This window comes from Clytia hemisphaerica, unplaced genomic scaffold, assembly GCF_902728285.1.
Source record: "Clytia hemisphaerica strain Z4C2 unplaced genomic scaffold, Clytia hemisphaerica genome assembly, whole genome shotgun sequence".
Taxonomy (NCBI): domain Eukaryota; kingdom Metazoa; phylum Cnidaria; class Hydrozoa; order Leptothecata; family Clytiidae; genus Clytia; species Clytia hemisphaerica.
In genome coordinates this window covers 101,276-119,776 of record NW_027104545.1, presented here as the reverse complement: position 1 = coordinate 119,776, position 18,501 = coordinate 101,276, and the positions used below count along the sequence as shown (strand labels likewise).

The 18,501-nt window shown below is 35.6% G+C and overlaps 2 protein-coding genes across 2 annotated transcripts in view; one reads left to right on the top strand and one right to left on the bottom strand.

Moving 5' to 3' along the window:
* Window positions 1-2,443, bottom strand: part of LOC136822675 (uncharacterized) — a 4,333-nt gene extending 1,890 nt beyond the window's left edge. The window contains exons 1-5 of the mRNA XM_067078967.1: window positions 2,200-2,443; window positions 1,623-1,730; window positions 1,074-1,426; window positions 691-850; window positions 19-218 (exon numbers count right to left, since the gene is read on the bottom strand). Coding sequence (XP_066935068.1) covers window positions 19-218; window positions 691-850; window positions 1,074-1,426; window positions 1,623-1,730; window positions 2,200-2,411 — 1,033 coding nt within the window. The 5' untranslated portion in view covers window positions 2,412-2,443. The remainder of the gene's footprint in view (window positions 1-18; window positions 219-690; window positions 851-1,073; window positions 1,427-1,622; window positions 1,731-2,199) is intronic.
* Window positions 2,444-9,841: 7,398 nt separating this feature from the next.
* On the top strand, window positions 9,842-17,054 carry LOC136822670 (uncharacterized). The gene is made up of 3 exons (XM_067078961.1): window positions 9,842-9,950; window positions 14,020-15,255; window positions 15,773-17,054. The coding sequence occupies exons 2-3, from the start codon at window positions 14,029-14,031 to the stop codon at window positions 16,310-16,312; spliced, it is 1,767 nt and encodes a 588-aa protein (XP_066935062.1). The 5' UTR covers window positions 9,842-9,950; window positions 14,020-14,028; the 3' UTR covers window positions 16,313-17,054.
* The last annotated feature ends 1,447 nt before the right edge of the window (window positions 17,055-18,501 follow it).

Below are 18,501 nucleotides of genomic sequence, written 5' to 3'. Positions count from 1 at the left end.
AAAATTTGGGAAGCGTACTTTGACCACGAGCACGGTGAGGTTGTTTGATGCTTCGCTGTGGTTTTACTGTATGCACAACTTCAATGGAAATGTTTCGGTCCCGTAAACTTTGATGAGTTTTCGTTGATCGAGCACGTGTCGGTCGTTTCACTGTTCGACGTCGTTTCTTGAAAATCTTTAACCACCAGAACGCTGTGGAGTCTGTCTCCAATTCTTGCCTGTCCAAAGAAAAGTATGCTGTGTTAGCAGGTCGAAAAATATGTCTAATTAAAAGCTCGTACTAAAAGAAAAAAATTCGTGGTGCTCAAGATTATGCATTGTTTATATATCAGTCAGGACTGGTCAGGAAGAAAAGACACCCTTTTTTGTATTGTTTATATGTATGTGAAGACAGTTACTTATATCTATCATGTCATCTTAACTCATACCCCTGTCTCACAACCCCGGTGGAACTTTTTTCTCAGTGGGGATAAAAATTCCTGTATTGAAATCCCAATGATGATAGAAATTCCTTTGTTCTAAGGTGAATGAAATAATTAAATAAAAGTTAATTTCCAAGTGGGGCTGAAATTCTAAGGTATTTTCCCACCGGGGAAATGTTTGCAAATCTTTCCAGTAGGGCTGGGCTCCCAGCGGGTCTGCGACACAGGGGTATAAACTCATAGAAACTGATCTTTCTTATGTACTTACTCAGCCTTCATTGTATCAGTTTTGATTTTGATTTCGTAATATTTTTCGGAGAGCCGGTCCCTGCAGCAATAACACAAGATTACCAACACCAAGAATAGAACGATGAAAAAGACGATCAAAAAGATCAACACAATGTTCGTCGAGTCCTCCTCTGAATCCACTGGAATGTAGAAAACAGAAAAGTCTATTCAACACAATTATCATTTTACCCACTGAACCATTAGATGAAAATCATATACACTTTTAAGGGCAATTCATTGAAAGATGTTTGACGTCACATCACGGGTGTAAAGAAAATTAGCAAACCTGGCCTCTTTAAAGTTCTGATTTATTCTATTTACCTCTGTATCTTTCCCATAAGTGAGATAAGGTAAGAAACTTACGCAGGACTCCCACATTTTCTTTGAAGATTTCAGGCGTTCCCTCGCTTCCTTTCTCTTTATAATGAATGACGGTGTAAACACAATTATTGCTATCCATCTTGGTCTGAAAACATCCGATCTTCGAAGTTTTCTTCCACACGATGTTGGTGAAATGTTTAATTTGAGTGTAAAATTGAGCTTTCTTCTTCCCACTGGCAAAATCATAACTTTTCATCTCCTCATTGTAGAAATCTCTTACGACACCCTCAGCTGATGGTGGAAACAGGAGACCGTGGAAAAATTCTCTCGGACAATGAGGTGCAGTTCGACAACACATTTTATGAATACTCTCTCCAGTCCCTTGCGGTGTAAACCTGAAAAATTGTAGAATAATTATCGTTGCTTGTCGCATCGTACAAATTTCAATTCGCTACTTATAATATATTTTTAGAATATTGAAGGATTATCTTATTGCTTTATATTCCTGTCAAGCAAAAGTTGCACTATTTGGAAATAGTTTTTTAATCGAATATTATAACGAAACATGGACGAGGGGAAAACTCAACTTACGAAGTATCGGGATAGTAGATATCGCCATCCCAACTTTCAATGTGAACATTTTTATCAATATCTTCAACATGACGTCGGCGTCGCTTTGGTAATACTCGCGTCGGTCGCCTGTCGGAAAAAAGAAAGTTACTCTGTTTTAATCTTTAAGTTTAATCTTAAAATCAAGACATAGTGCGGAATGGGGTCTGATCCCCCTTCTTAAATGATCCCCCCTTCTTGGCATCCCCCAACCTTTAAAAAAGCCAAGGATTTTGGACAAAAATAGCTAACAAATATATGTGAAATATAATAAACTTCTTTCTTCTTTTTGACTCAGACTACTCTAACAGAAAACTTCCTTTCATGAAGACCAAATTTCAAAACAGTGCTTGAAAATAATCTACAATATATATGTAAGGATAGGAGAAGGATTTAAACCTATTCAAAAGATATTCACGATTTCAAGTGAAATTCTTAATCGTTTAGTTCTACTCTTTAAAAGGGTGACCGATCATATTAAAACGAGTCAACTACAATACTGTATATTAGAATAAGTCAAAATTTGATCACATTATCTGTTCCTGCTGGCTTTACTTACGTGTCTTCACCGCCACCCGTAGCTTTCACGAAATTTGCCGATTGTTCCGCTGATTTTTCGAGTTCCGCATCGTATTCTACGGATAGGGTGTCTTTGTGCAAAGCCCTCAGTTCATTATGCACCAATAAACACCCTTCAGGTGTGAATTCGTTGTGCGACTTCACGAATACTGCAACGTATCCCAGTAAGATGTATACCAATAAAAATTTCATTTCTTATAGTTTCACGTGTTTCTCTTTTTTTACTGAAAACAAGAAAACAAGATATATGGAATGTTATCAGATCTTAACTTAATTCATAGCATATACATAATTTCATACATAAACTTTAAGATTGTAGTACTGTACGAGCAGATCAAAATTTTCCTCGAGATCAACGTATTAACCAAAGAACAAGAAACTTAAAATGTATTATCATAAACTTGATTATAGATGATCGAAAGTTGAAAATCTTTCAAAAGAAATGACTATGCATGTTGAAAGTGAAACTTGAAAATATTTATCTCTTTCACTCGGTGTGTTAAACGGAAAACAAAACGTATGGCTATACTGAAATGTTTTGAATTTTGTTCAAAGTGATTTTAAACACTCATTCAGTCCTACAAAGCATTTTCTCCGGTATATTTAGAAAATTAAATGAAGCTTTCGAATAGCCGGAGGTCAGTATCGGAGATTTGAATCAAGATTATTCAAATTCTCAAGATTGAAACGATATGCTTTATTGTAAATTCACGTCCACATCTTTGAACGACATCTCAATCTTACAACGTATCATTGCTCAAATAATTTAAAAACCCATCTAATATTATATATCTTAAGATACTAAAGGATTATTTTTTCTAACGACTCGTTTATTTTCTCATGTGGAAAATCCTTCCCCCTGACAAGATGAAATGAAAAGCAAGGTTTCTAATCCACAACACTTTTCAAAAACATCTTGCCTGACAGACAAATGTAGATCACAGGAAATGTGAAAAAATGTGACGTTGATTATGCTTTTCTTGGGAAATGTCTTCTGTCTTGGAAACTTCAGCAACATTTTAAAAGATAAAGTAGCTAAACCCTATCCAAAAACAAACGTGTCACAAACACCAAAGGATCGACGTAAAGAAAATCACGATAAAAACAACGATTGATTTAACACTCATTGAACCATTCGATGATAAGTATTGGCTACTAGATTTGTTGAATGAGTATTGAATTTGTGCAATATAACACCTTCATTGAACAATTCTCCTTTGCAATACTGAATGGTATGAATGCTTTGTTTTGACGAAAAAAATGTGATAAACAAGTCTGAAGGCAGCAACATGTACAAGGCGTTTTACGTTTTACAAGTGAGTACGAGATCATCCTTTACAGTAAAAACTAATTTGTGTCTTGAAAAAAAAAACAACAAAACTGATTGATTGCAAAAACATATTCCACTCGAAATTACCCTCGCCAATAAGACTTTTCACGTCATATGGATCAAGCATCAGCCTGCAGTCCATTCACTAACAGTAAACTGATTGTAGATAAGAAAACGTGTATATCGTAATAATATTCCTTATAGAAACAACAATCGGAAACCAAAATCGCGTCTTGAATTTCCAACAGACCACATAACTGTAAACATAATCAAAACAACCTACACAGAGCCTACAAAGTTTAAAAGTTTCACAGGAGAATCACTAAAATTTGTCGACTATCAGTACTGAAACGTTAAGCAAGTAAAAACGAATTTGGCAACAAAATGTATTTTGTCATTAAAGAGTCTCTTGCTTTCAGTACCTGTCTAAATAAAACAAGGCTTACGCGTTAAGATGGAGATTCGAATAATGATGTCATAGATTTTGTCACGTCTATGAAAAACAAACACTCCAATCGATGGCTCATGTTTTCAATACAAACAGAAAAATTTTGGCATATGAAAATAGAAAGACCCATCAAACTTTGTGAAGGATAGCATTAAGTGTTCTTGACAAGACGAAACGAGAGTGAGAAATGACTCGTGACTTGGTTCCATATAATGATAGATTAAAAAGGATATTACAATGACATCATCATTGAGATGACATCATTGTGATCATTAGAAAGTAGTTTTCATTAAAATGATGATCGCTGCTAATGATAAAATCATTGTGAAGTGTTCATTGCAACTAATCTCATTACATTGAAATGAAAACCAGCGAAAAGAGTGGACGGGAAAGCCGTCGGAAAAAATTGCAAGTCAAGAGGGAGATACGTTTCACTTTGTTTTCTAGACGGCTCTGTACAAAACATCATCTTTCATATGAATCTTATAATATCAATATGAAATATAAGTAAGACAATATTAACAAAAATCTCTTTTTCTCTGTCGTGTGGATAAACTGTTAGAATTCAGACTTCGCATCACTCCTTATTATCACAGTATGAAAAGGAAAAATATAAAAAGATTACAAGTTATAAAAGAGAGGTCAATTTGCCGCTTGAAAATTCAAAGCTATCCGAAAAGGCAAAAAATATCTTATACAACCTGTCAAAATTTTACTCCCTCAAATCAAGTTCATTTCTCAAAAAAATGATTAAGTTCCTATTATCTTTGATCTGAACGTAATACAAAAGGAAAATTATAAGTCTATATAAAAGGATTGAAAGCAAAAATGACATTATCAACCTACACCAAGTTTCTATTCCAACATAAATCAATAAAAAGGGGGTAAGAAACTCTTAAATGGATGTTCCTACAAGAAATACCACGTCTTGATTGGCTGTCAAATCGAATGATAGTTTAGTTCCTACAAAAAAATCATATTTCATTAGATCATGTAATGGAAAAGAAGGAAAGAAATATGACAGTGTGATGTTACTCCTCAATTGAAAATCATTTAACATTTGAACTAAAACATCAGATTAAAAGTTATGCAAAGAAACTAAATATATAGGTTCAGCCCACAAGTGAAATAGACTCCCATGACCTGATTCAACTAAATTGCTAAACGTAAGAAAAGTGAGGTAAAAAAGAGTAAGAAGACAACAAAGAATGCTTGACCGATGCATGAGCCCTCCAGTAAATTACTTTAACACAACTAGGCTAAAAGTTTCGCTTATATCACAAGAAAGACTTGCACAATATTTTTTCTTTTGGCATTGCACTCTAAAAACCTCTTTGGAATACTTGATATTACCTCTTTCAAAACCATTGATTCATTTTGTTTATTTTATAAAAGGAGATCATCTTGGATTGAGAAAAATATAAAATTAATGAGACTCCAGTTTACTAAACAATAACAAGAAACTCCATTAGGTTTGAAAGGGGGATATTTAGTAACCTGGATTTTGACAAAAAAAACTTACGTCTTCAAAGATGTGTTTCCTTCCCTTAGATAACATCATTTTCATTAATCATTTGATAAATATCAATAAATTAAAATATATAAGCAAAATCACACCAAATATTTAAGTTTTCCTGCTATGCAAATACTGTAAAAATGTATATGGAACATTTGATGTCTATTAACCACAGTTTTCAAAACCCATCAATTATATAAAAAATGAATTCAAAGAACTGTGATAAAAGATTCTACCAATAATAGCTTTCTCAATACCAAAAATATTCAATCTTATATAAAATCAAAATAGTGTGTTAATAACCGACCGCAATTGGATATCCTAAAATGTAGAGAATACTGAGTTCTCTAGATCTAAAGAGCAATTTTCAATGAGATCTAGACAATGTCTTTAAAATCCCTTCACTATACAGTAGAATAAAATACTCAATTATAGAAACTTTACAGCGTCAGCCCCCCCCCCTGCTAGGGGGTTACACCCTAAATCTTTCCCCAAAAAGGAGGGGGTTGGAATTAAACCACTTTTTTGGGGGGGGACCTATGTAATTGGGGGGAGCTAAAATCTCATCACTTAACATGGGGGCTAAAATAATTCAGCTTAATAGTTGGCTTCAATTACCCAAATTGAAGCTCATGAATCCAAAAAAAAATTTTATTGATACTTTTAGTGTGTTTGTTGAACAAATATTAAAAGAGTGCTCAATACTCTTCGTAGAGCAAAGTTCCAATTCTTACTCACTAATTCTTAATTAAGTGAATTATAAAGATAAAAAAATTCACTCCATAAAGAATTATTGATACTTTTATGAATTGAGCAAGATTTTAGATATTCAATTGATGCAAAAATAGCCAGTCTTGAGAAATTTAGAGTTGTCTCCCAGTTTTTTCTCAGCTTGTAAACAATAACAAAGGTCTGGATGGTGCAGAGCTTGGCCCTTGAATTCTTGACCCATTAAATTTTAGCTAAAACATTTACATACCTTATGTTTGAAATTAATTTCATTGTAAAAAGGATGAAAATAAAAAGTTGTAGTCAATGCATCAAAATCTATGTAGAGTGCACAAGATCTAACCCTCAAGAATTTCAGTCAAAACAAAATACTATCAAAAAGGGCAAACTTTTTCCTGATTATCTTCTCTAATTGTGTAAACTTAAAGATGTAGTAAAATAACTAAGATATTATCTTACATTTGTAAAGTTTCAGATATTGTACCTAGTGAAAATTTGGTTTTTGTCTTAGAAATAAAATTTTACACTACCACTACTTCTGTTTAAAATTATATATATACATTGTATTTTTGTTGAAGCACTGGAGACTAAACAAACAGGAAAAAAGGCATATTATATACTGTGTGAAAAACTAATCAATGATTAGAAATTGATTCAGTAGGATTCAGCAGGATTCAGCTTTTAGTTTTATGTCGATTAGAAAGATAAGATGTTTTTTCAACATCCTTCAATAAAAATGGCTGAAAACAAACTTCTAAAACTTCAAAAATCATGAAAATAACATCAAAATGGATAAAGATTAGCCTCTCAAAGCAGCCTCACCAACTCAAGCTTGCAGATTGTCAAAATGTACAGATGATAAAGACCTAGAGTGCTTAATACCTTAATCCTATTAACTTTTGTGCGCCTTTTATTTTCAGGGACCTCAGAAAACAGGGTATTCTTGCAATAAAGCAAAATGATAGAAAAGCTGTGGTTAGTCAGCTGTGTTTGTTGACATCTACAGAAGGTCTTCATCCAGTCTTGGAATAGGGAAAACTTAAATTTTTCTTTAAATTTGGAAACAAATGAGAAAACTTTTTCCTCCACGGGACAGGTCGCAAATAAGTCCAGTTTACCCATTGTTAAGAATTTGTGTAATGTAGGACACGATAACAGTTCTGTCTAGACAGTCTGGTCGTTGGCAGGAACATGATTTGGGTGGAAAAACAACCTTATTTTATGACAAAACCCTGTCTAAATTGATGTTAAAGCTCTTGAGTCTTTAGATTACACTAGAAGGAAAAAAATCGAAAAAAGACCTTTCAATGTCCTTTAAAAGACAAATTCTGACATTACAAAAATTATTTTATAGAGTCACACCCATGAGAAAAGCTCAACGCGTAACGTTCTAAAATAACAAAATTAAAAAAGACAAAAAAAAAAGATACATAGGTTTTGTTAAAATTGGCATGCATACCTGAATTCCATCTCCTGAATTAGCATGCAATACCGCTGGGAATCTTCCAATGCCCCGTCCGATAAAGTATGAAGGTTTTATTTTCATAATACGGAGCAGATAATTTCATATGCAGCAGAACTGAGTCAATAAGTTGTCACGTTCTCCTAAACCACTATTTTATAAAGTACATTAGTAGTCAAGCTCTGTGTTTGTGACGTGCATTTACACAACCGGACTCTAAATGAGTGTGCCATTTTATGTGGTTCCCGACTAAAATCTTCTCCTAGTAATCAAACTAAGCTATTTTAAACTCATTCAAACATAATCAGTACCGTAAGTTGGTCTAATGTCCACACAACCCTGCCAGCTCCCAAGAAAGTCCTTATCTGACCAGCTCTCTTTTGTCGTTTCTGGTGGATGTGTGGCTGGTTATAAGATAGTTTCAGTACGATCCTGAACCCACTCTTCTTCGGCGTGACATTTGGACCTTGGAGTGGAGGTTGCAGAATGTTGCAATTCCGAATTATATATACAGGAGGACAACGTCGTTTCCCTTTTGAAATTTTTGATATGGATGGTTTGATGCGCAATAAAATAATTTTGGAAAAGCGAGGTTGGGCTGAGGGATTATCTGGTGACTAGATGTGAAAATTCCCCCCTACACGCTAAAGCTCTGAAGATCTGGAAATTTAGTTAGTTTGACCACTCCTTTAACGTGGGCGACCGCCAAACCGCCATCATATGGTGCTTTGAAACATGCCCCGGACATCTGAAAACGCTTCGAAAGAAAATGTCCAGGGTATTTTTTCCTTGCGCGTAATATGATGCCCCAGACGTATTTCAACACTATTCTTTAAAGATAGGAATAATAGGAAGGTCAGAACCACAAAAGTTTTATTCCTCTCTAATCACTAAGCAAAGAAAAATAATTTCAATCAGTGATCCGACCTTCCCATTATCTATCTCTACAGAAGGGTGTCAAAATTAGAAGAGGGATGTCAACTAACATTAGACCAACTTACGGTATTTAACCCGGCAACATTTGCAACGAAATGGAACCGTCTAAAAAAACTCTGCAAAAATACAAAAATCTTTTGTGGATAGTGTCCCAACTTGAATTTTTTTCAACGTTTACCGTCAACCGCTCTAAAACTTGGGACGGTTGGTCAAAACATGGGCATGCATATCTGGTCTGTATTTTCACTTTATACTGTAAAATCGAAAGAGAAATCGTGCATTTTTTATTATGCCATTCCTTAACTCAAATCAAATGACTTTGGAGGTTCGATGAAATGGTGGCTGAATTGCTGTATGTCCCAAAACATGGGATAGTCCCAAGTTAGAGCAGTTGACGGTAGTTGCTTTACCGCAAAACACATAGCTATAAAAAAAATCCAAATCTTAATTAAAATCCCCAAAAAATCAAAACCTTCAAAAGCGTTATTACCCAAATTAACAATCCACTTGATAAGAATCCTGTTCTTTTTGTTGTTGTGAGGGAGAAGGAAACCTTTAGCTTAATAAAACTGCCTGTCTCAGTTCACAGTTGGTTTCCCCATAGACCTTTTTTCAAAGAGGCAACCCTGTTGAATAATTATGTAGTCCAGCCATACAAACAATGATACAGCAATGCATAATTACTGTTTCATGCATATTGTAATAATTATGCATGGGTGTATCATTGTTTTTCTGCTGGACTACATAATTATTCAACAGGGTGGCCTCTTTGAAAAAAGGTCTATTCCACAACACAACTCTACACTGTAAAATGTTTTATCGAGTTTCCAATTTAAGTCCAGTGAAAATAGAAACATATTAATAGCTGATATTATTTAAAAATTAACAAAGATATACCTATTTTCTGTTCATTTTTAAGCCAGATGAGAGATCACAATTTGTGATCATGATGAACCGAAATGGGATGTTTACACCTTTCTTGACGTCACGCGATGGCCAAGTGATTCAGAGAAATGTTTATTAACTTATTAAAGATCTACGGGAGAGAGAGGGACCGGTTTCTATATGGATTTTCTCGACTTTTCGAGCTAATTTAGCGGTTGATATGTAGAAACCATGCTTAATTGATAAGAACTCCACCGTAGAATCTATATTTTTACTTTCGATTTTAGCTATAAAAAAGTGCAGCATCAAGTACGAAATCAAGCCAAACCAAAGACCAGAGCCACAGACCAGCCACACAACCAGGGTCCACAACCAGACACACAGGCAATCCATCACCATCCACAACTCTTCTCAATCTATAAGTCGTAAGCATTGATTATAAGTTTCTTTTATCCTTGTTTTAGTATACTTTTTATTGAAGCCAATCTTTAAAGTTTAATCTTGTAGATGAAAGATTGAATTTGCTTCTCTGCTCTTGCGCGTCTTGGTAGGGTGGACAGGACAAAATTTTCCCCTCAATTTTAAAAAACCAAACTAATTTTATTTGAAAGTCCTTACCTTTGTGAGAAAAATAAGGGGTCATTTATTAAAATTGGTTAAGTATTCCCAAAGTTATTCGATTTTCAAAACACAAAAAAATCACCCTTTTCAAAGAATCGCCTCCTTACACCACGCCAGCAAGAAATAATTTTCGGAAGCACCAAAATCGCGCCAAAAATGGCGGATGAAATCTAGTCTTCCGTGTGGCGGGGTGTGGGGAGTTTTGCCGGTGCGGTCTGAAAATCGGCCCGATGACTGTTAAACTTTAGCTTATCGCTAATGAGCTGGAGATGCTGGAAATGCTGGAAATGATAGCTAAAAATAAATTTCACCACTAGAAAGCTGAAATCCTCAGCTTTCAGATGGTGTATGATGCTTAAATGAAAAAATCCGCAATCTTGTTAAAAAATCGCAATTTCTTCTTATTTTTCAAAATTCCAGACGGCCTGCAGATTTTCAAATAAAGCAGGTTGTGATAGATTGTAGCCTAATCTTACCCTGGGTTTACTAAAAAAACCGCGATTGAAAAAAAGAACCAGCTCAATAGCGACAGCCATAGACCTTTTTTCAAAGAGGACGTCCTGTTGAATAATTATGTAGTCCAGCCATAAAAACAATGATAGAGCCATGCATAATTACTGTATCATACATATTGTAATAATTATACATGGTTTTATCATTGTTTTTCTGCTCGATTAAGTTCAACAAAGTTCGATCAAAAATACCGTTCTATTGATTCAATTAATTACATCTGGCTTAAGTGCTTTCGTGCAGCATAGGGTACAAAGTCCAAATATGTATTTCTCGTAATTTTTGTATTAAGAGTTAGGTCTATACTGCTTGAGCTCTTGAAAACTAAAAATAATTAAATTCGCTCATCTCTAGAACAAGCACTTTAAAAAACCATAACATTAGACATAAACTCTGAAAAATCACCAGGAAAGATAAAAAATAATCCTTATTCGGCTGACAATTAATTATACTCCTGTAGAACCGCCAAATGATCAAATCACTGAACCCCTGATTTACAGCTGCTTTTACTGACATGGTTGGGCTCGCTTGACCTTGTACATCAAAACGTGATGTGTGTGACGTCATAATTACTGCTTTCAGTTTGCGTACTTTGAAAGCTTGATGTGTGTACTCCGTCTTTGTGGAGTTTTCTAATGGCATGAAAACAGAATATGCTATGTCTTTTAAGAACAAATTTCTAAAAGGCTTTTGTGGTTCTGTAGATATTTCTTTTTGGATTAAGAAATTCCATCTTTTATAGACCTTTTCGCCTTTCCATCCACCATATTGAATTGTATACAAAAATTATGGTGGCCAAATTGCCGTGGTGAAAGTGAAAGTATTAATATAAAGGGGCCATTCAAAAAGTACGTTCGTCCAAATTTCCCTATTTTCAGACCCCCCCCCCCTCTTTGTACGTTCGTTTTTATCTCAAAATTTTTACCCCCCCCCTTTTTCCTTTGAAAATAATTGGAGAATTTAGACAAGGCAAGTTCAAAGAATATGATTTTAGCATTATTCTTTAATCTTATCGCACCTTAAGTTTTTGCTCTCTAATTATCTAATAATTACTAAACAATTATAACATACACAATTGTTTAGGGGATTAACAATTATCTTTGGTTATCGATTCAAAGATAAAATGTAATTAGGAGATAGATAGAAAAAGATTTTTCATAGACTAAGTTAAAAGTCACGCTTGTGACAAGCACCCCCCCCCCGCAAAAGCGAACGTACACAGATAGTCTTGACCCCCCTCTCCCCGTTCGTTTTCGTTCGCTTTTTTGCTGACCCCCTCCCCCCCCCTCGGTGACGAACGTACTTATTGAATGGCCTCAAAGAAAGAAAGAAAGAAAGAAAAAGAATTATAAAATAATAAAATAATAAATTAAAAAATCTCTCATAGGAATTCTGATACAAAACCGTTCCATAATAGCAGAAAATCATAATAATAGCAGATAATTTTAAAGTTTCTGAGAAAATGTGTGGAATTTGTCTGATGACTGGTTTATTCTAAACAAAAAAGAAACCATGTATAGTTTTTTCTAACCAAGGATATGAAGAGGTCCAGCTATGCACTGATAATTGAGTGTCGTCTGCAAACGATACCAGAAGCACAAGTACCTGTGGCACACCTGAAATAATCTCTGTTTCTGAGCACAAAGTTGAGTTTACTGAAACTCTATGGGTTCAATGAGATCTGATCCATTCAAGGAGTTTCCCGTTTATGCCATTTTTTTCAAAACTTATGCACCAAAATCGTATGGTCTACTCTATCAAAAGCTTTACTAAAATCTAAATAGATAACGGTAAGGTTGTTTTCATTTTCATGAATCAGTCTTTCAGTGTGTTGAAGCAATTGACTATCAGCCTTTCCTAAAGCTATGTTGATTATTGTTATATAGATTATTTTCTTCTTAATGATTCTGTATCTTGGCTCGAACAATCTTTTCAAAGACCTTTGAAACGTGGGATGTGGGATGTGAGGGAAACAGTTTTCTGTACTTGATTCCCTTTCTGAGGTGCTTAAGTTGGTGACAGTGTTCTGATTTCTTTGACAAATTTCTTGATAGTCAGATTGATATCCTTGGGTATTTGTGACTCGAACTGAGGAAGGTCATAGTTCTGTAGAAATTGGGTAAAGACAGACTTGTATTGATTTTGTAGGATATTTGCAATCGAAAGGGGATCGTAAGTTAAGTTTTAGCGTGTCGGATCAATTAAGGGTCCAACTTTTGGTTTAGATTTGGAGAAGCAATTTGTGTATGAGTAAAAGAATTTTGGATCGATTTGATTTTTGAGGTTGCTCGACCTACTTTCTGCTCCCTTTCTTGAGCAAAGGATTTTTGAAAAAATTTAACAAACTTTTTCTGCAGTTTCTCGGTCTCTAAAATTCGCCTGTCTCTTGGTTCAGTTTTCTTTTTTGATGAAAATATTTTTGAAGGTACATTATTTGAAGAGTAAAAGTTACAAACCGGAGCTTCGTCAGAGACTTTGTCTTTGGTTGTAGTATCAGAGGATAAGGTTGCATCGCTTTGATTGTGTCGTTGAAATTGTAATTTTAGGAAATTAGTCCTTCCCAGGTTTGTTTCATTTTTGTGAGGAAAATGGATGTTTTCGTCTTGACATGCAGACAATAGGAACTTTAATTCCATTAGGAATACATTGTGGATGAGGTGAGAGTGTGCTGGCCTTGTCTCCTTGTGGTTCATGCACTCGATCCAAAAAGCAGTGTGTTAGTGTCTCTAGGCTTCAGCTCATCCTCTAACAAAAAGAGTTTTTATATTCTAGGAAGTATATCTATAGAGGTCTGCGATTCAGACTACAGTGTCTCGCAAGCTGGCTGGCAGTATAATTAATCATCTGAGGAAAATAGGCAATTCTCTAACATGAACCTTTTTTAACGTTGGGATATCAAAAGCTGAATTAGGGTCCCGTGGTCCTCTATTTTAACACAATCATACACAGCTTTTTTGTCGTTTTAAGTCAGCTTGTCTTTCTTCATCTAAATCCTCTATAACTCGAATATCTGTGTGTCTGTCTATGTGTATGTCCCAAAACTTTGGGGCAGCCTGGAGACTTCAAAAATTATCAGATTTGGCTGAAATTTGGTGGGGTATTTTTTTCATTTTTCAAAAGTTTTGACTTTTGGGGCGTGGGGACGAGTTTTTTCCAAAACGATATTTTGTGACTTCAATAATGAGTTTTAAAACTAATTTGTTTTGCTACAATCGGGCCTTTGGGAATAATCTGAAGCCACTGAAGTTGAGCCCAGTGCGTTGCACACGTTCGACTATTTATGTATATAGAACTATTTTTTATTTCACCTCAATATTCAGGTTATTGACCTTCTTCATGTCGTAACTTTTTTTTTTGTTTCAGTTAAGGATCATGGTGGAACAGGACATCACAATACATCAAGGATGGCTGGAACTTTATTCCGATTCGTCGTCCGGCGCATGGGGCAAACTGTCCGGTAAAAAGCAATGGAAGAGAAGGTTTATTGTGTTCAACCAGTCAGCCAGTAATGAAGATGAATGCTATTTGTTGTCTTACGAAAAAGAAGAGGCGTGGAGAGTTGCAATCCCCAAAAGGAAACTTTCCTTGTATCCACGCTATAAAGTCTGCAAACTGAACGATTTTAAAGGACGAGAGAAAGTTCTAGAGGTGAACAATGAACAAGAGAAATGGTATTTTGCTTCTGATAAAATGAAACTGATCAATCTTTGGGCGTGCCAGATTCAAATGCAAACCAAATTGAGTCGATCGATATCAGGAAGGATCTTCAGCGTTGTTGGTGCTTCTGTGAAAGACATGCATAATATAGGTGCTGCTCAGCAAAGGTGTTTACTTCATTTCACCAAATGGGGTATCACATTAGCGCTTCAGCAGTCCAGAGCTATTTTGGCCATGTGGCCGATAAAGACTATTCGAAATTACGAGGATTCGGGACATTCTGAGTTCACCATTGAAGCTGGCAGGCGTGCACCGATGGGAGAAGGTGTATATAAATTTGAAACAAACGCTGGCCAAGATCGAGAAATGTTTAATGTTGTCGACGCATTTGTTGCAGCGCTATTAGATGAGAAAGCGCGCATTGCTGGTGCAAGTAAACAGACTACTGATGATGATATTCTCAAGATTTATGACCAACTGTATAAAACAGCCATCGGTGAAAACCAACCTCATCCCCAGCCCCCACAACCTATGAACCAAAGACCTAAATTCCATAACCAGGATATGCATGACACACCAGGATACTCACATATCGGAATGAATTCTGCTACATTATCCACAAAAACCAGTGCAGATAACATGTCACACGTCCCCATGTACAAACCCCCTGATTACGATAATTTATATGGTGAGGGAGTGGATTTTTCACGAGTGCAACTTGACGACGAGAAAAAGCATTCGACTGGTTCCTATGGTGATTATTCACCTCGAGATCTTTCTTTCACTGAGCAAAATTACGATAAGTTGGGCGGAAGAAATCCGAGTTGGGGCGGCTCATCTGATGGCGGGAAGGGCGAGTATGATCACATCAATTCGAATACTATCGGACGAAAGGTGGATAATACATACGACCAAATCGATCGCACTGGAACCAGCTTTAAGGTAAGCGCTTCCTCAAAATCTTCAATACAGTGCCCCTTAAATAAACCAGTCATTATAATAGGGGCCATCCATATAGTACACAGTGAAGGAGTGAAAGGGGGTTTAGCAAAATTGTACGTTTATTGTTTAAATCGCCTAATTTCAAATATCGCTGCGTAAAAGGGGGAGGGGTATCAAATATTTGGAATTTTTTCGCGTACGTACCATGAGGACAACTCACACATAAGCAAACTAAGAGCATTTCGTTTTTTTTGAACGATGCTTAAAATTGCGTGTTCCGAATTTATAATTATAGAATCAAATTTCCTGTTACGGTTATGACAATGAGTTATAGGTACCTAGTGTACGATACTGTTTGATAGATATAAACATACATAAATAAACTATCATTACTCCTTTAATTTTCACTAACCTGAATTTATTCCTCATATAGGGTTTTTTTGTGTCTTGGAGATAACAACGAATTTCCAATTTTAGGCAGTTGAAATATTTCGATTTCGTCTTCTTTTATCCATAGAAAAAGCAAGGATCATGGGGTACAGCTGGCTACCCGTTACGCGACGAACCATCCGTCCCCTGCTTGGATGACTACGACCACTCCTTCAAAGGGAGGAGTCCTATACAACAAACCCCTGAAAATGAAAAAGGCTTCATCTTCAGAAATTCCATCTACTCTCCTCTCGATTCTTCAAGTCGAAAAAACTCTTCAGCGTCCACAATACAAGGGATCGGCTCTCGTCACGACTCCACTGCAAGTGAAGGGGGTCGACCAATGGGTGCCAGTGCACAGGGAATGGACATACGGCACGATTCAACGGCAAGCGAAAGCGGACGTCAATTTAGACGTGGGATCAGTATAAAAGAACGTAGTCACCAAGATATCGCCGACCATTTCATGTATCAAGTTCCCTCGTCTTTGAACAGTACCACCGATCAAGAGACGAGTTTTCAACAAGAAGAAGTTTATCAGAACACTCAGGGCACTACTCCCGATGAAACATACAGTAACACGTCTTCCAGTCAAAACACGAACTCAGAACGATCAACCACAGCGTGACTTGCATGTTACTTTAGGCTTACAAAATTTCGCGAGCATGAACTTTCGCGAATCGTTGGATAAAAATTAGAATTTTCAAACAAAAATTGGCTAAAAAGTGACAAATGTTCCTTGAATCAGATAAAAACGGTTGTTATTTGACTTTAAAAAATGTGTTAAAGTCTAAAAAATGCTGAAAACTTTACATATATTACGATTTCGAAGTTTTAAAGATTTTCAATTTTTTTAAAGAATCCTTCGCGAGCACAAACTCGGGATATATTTCAATCGGGATACTGCAGTATTTTTTTGTCGAAATGAGTGTTTGTCAAAATAACCCAAAAGCTTAGTCAATTTCAGGCAAAAAGAACCAACTTACTGACATTTGCCTAAACCAGTTCTCGTGGAGATAAGTTCTTGCATAATTTTCGTCGAACTCAAAATGTGTCAGCTGTTTGAATTACACGTGACCCAAATAGTAGGGCTCTCACAAAGTCAAAAAGTCGCCGAGAGGCGTAACGACGAAGTTCGGTTAGGAGGGTAAGATTTGAAATATTAGTACCGTGATTTATCCCCTCCCCACAAATGAATGGAAATCCTATTAGAATCGATCCGAGGATTGTCTGAAGGCTCTAAAGTAAAAGTAGAAATGTTATGATGCCAAAATTATTTTCCTTATTAATCAGGAACCTTATTAGCTTGGAATACGAGGACAACAGCTTTGAACTCCCTCAATGCGCTACTATCATGAGATCGACACAAAACGAGACTATTTAGATCCACGGGTTATGTAAATAGACGATCTAGAGGTTCAACCATTTAGGACATTGTTATATTGTAGCTTAAATTTCTAAATATTCATAACATTTTTATAAACTTAAAAGTTTTAAACCTGCACGTATAAGCAATTTTATCAATTTTTTAAGCATTTGAGAATTGTATTTTTGTAAGATTTTCGTATATTTTTCTAAGACTAAAGAATTGAGATAACACAATGACGAGTAAGACTCTCCCATCCATTTTTGATTTGTTATGAAGTGTAGAATATCTATTCAATTTTTATGAGAAATTTTTAACCCTATTCGTCCTAGGGGGGACGACTGTTTCTGTTCGAGGTGAAACTATTGTTTAATAGCTCCTGAAATAAAGGAACTTTTGGGATGAAATTTTCTTTAGATTCCTTACTTTTATCTAGCTTCAAAAGGAAAAAAAAATTTTGACACCTAAAAATTTTCACACCTTGAGCATGATGACATTTCTGATAGTAAGGTGTCACGAAAGTTGACACATTTCCATTACAAATTTATTTCTTATGTTAAATATATCGTTTAAGCCGTAATTTATTGAATATTTAAGATAAAATAAGAATTTTGGATTCAGGGGACTTTTGCCCCCGACAAGGCAAATTTTGATGATTTTTCGCTATCCCCCGGACAATATATCGTCCACCCCCTATGTACGGACATTTTCTGGAAGAGCGCAATTCGGAAAATTAAAGTAACATATCGAAGATTTACCGTTTCGTGGCCTTTTTACCTGAATTGTAGATGAATTGGAATATTGGCTAAATGATAAATCTTATTTCTCCAATTATGAGTTTAAAGGTTTTATTTTTACATAAGTGTTCCCGTTTCATATCAGGACAGTGTCAACCTATTGTTATATTGTGCTGATATAGGCAAAAATGTTTTTCTTTTTCCCTTTCTGGACAATCTTGCTCCACATCCGTGTCAATTCAATATAAAAAAGCTTGAAAATTAAAATTGATGAATAAGCAAACGATACCACTCTTATTTAAAAACAAAACCTTTAAAGCCCCGAGGCTAGAGTTGAAACTCTTGGATGGTAAACGAATACACTTATTTCCTATATCTAAAACGCATGAACACCGCATCGCTCTTCCAGCTTTAAACTTAATGTTCTCGATGTCACTATCCCATTCAAATTTAGGTAAAAAAGATTATCATTAGTATAAAGGGCCGTTCACATAGTACGTACGCACGAAAATCGAATACCCCCCCTGTACGCAAATGACTATAACACCCCTCCTCGTAAGTACGTACTTTTTTATTCAACCCCCCCCCCCTCGGTTGAAGAAAATTTCGAATTCAAATAGTTTGGTTCGGACCTTTATTTCATACATGAAACTTAATGTTTATTAAGAAACTTTTTTTTTCTTCATGTGTATAAGAAGCGTAAAATTCGACAAA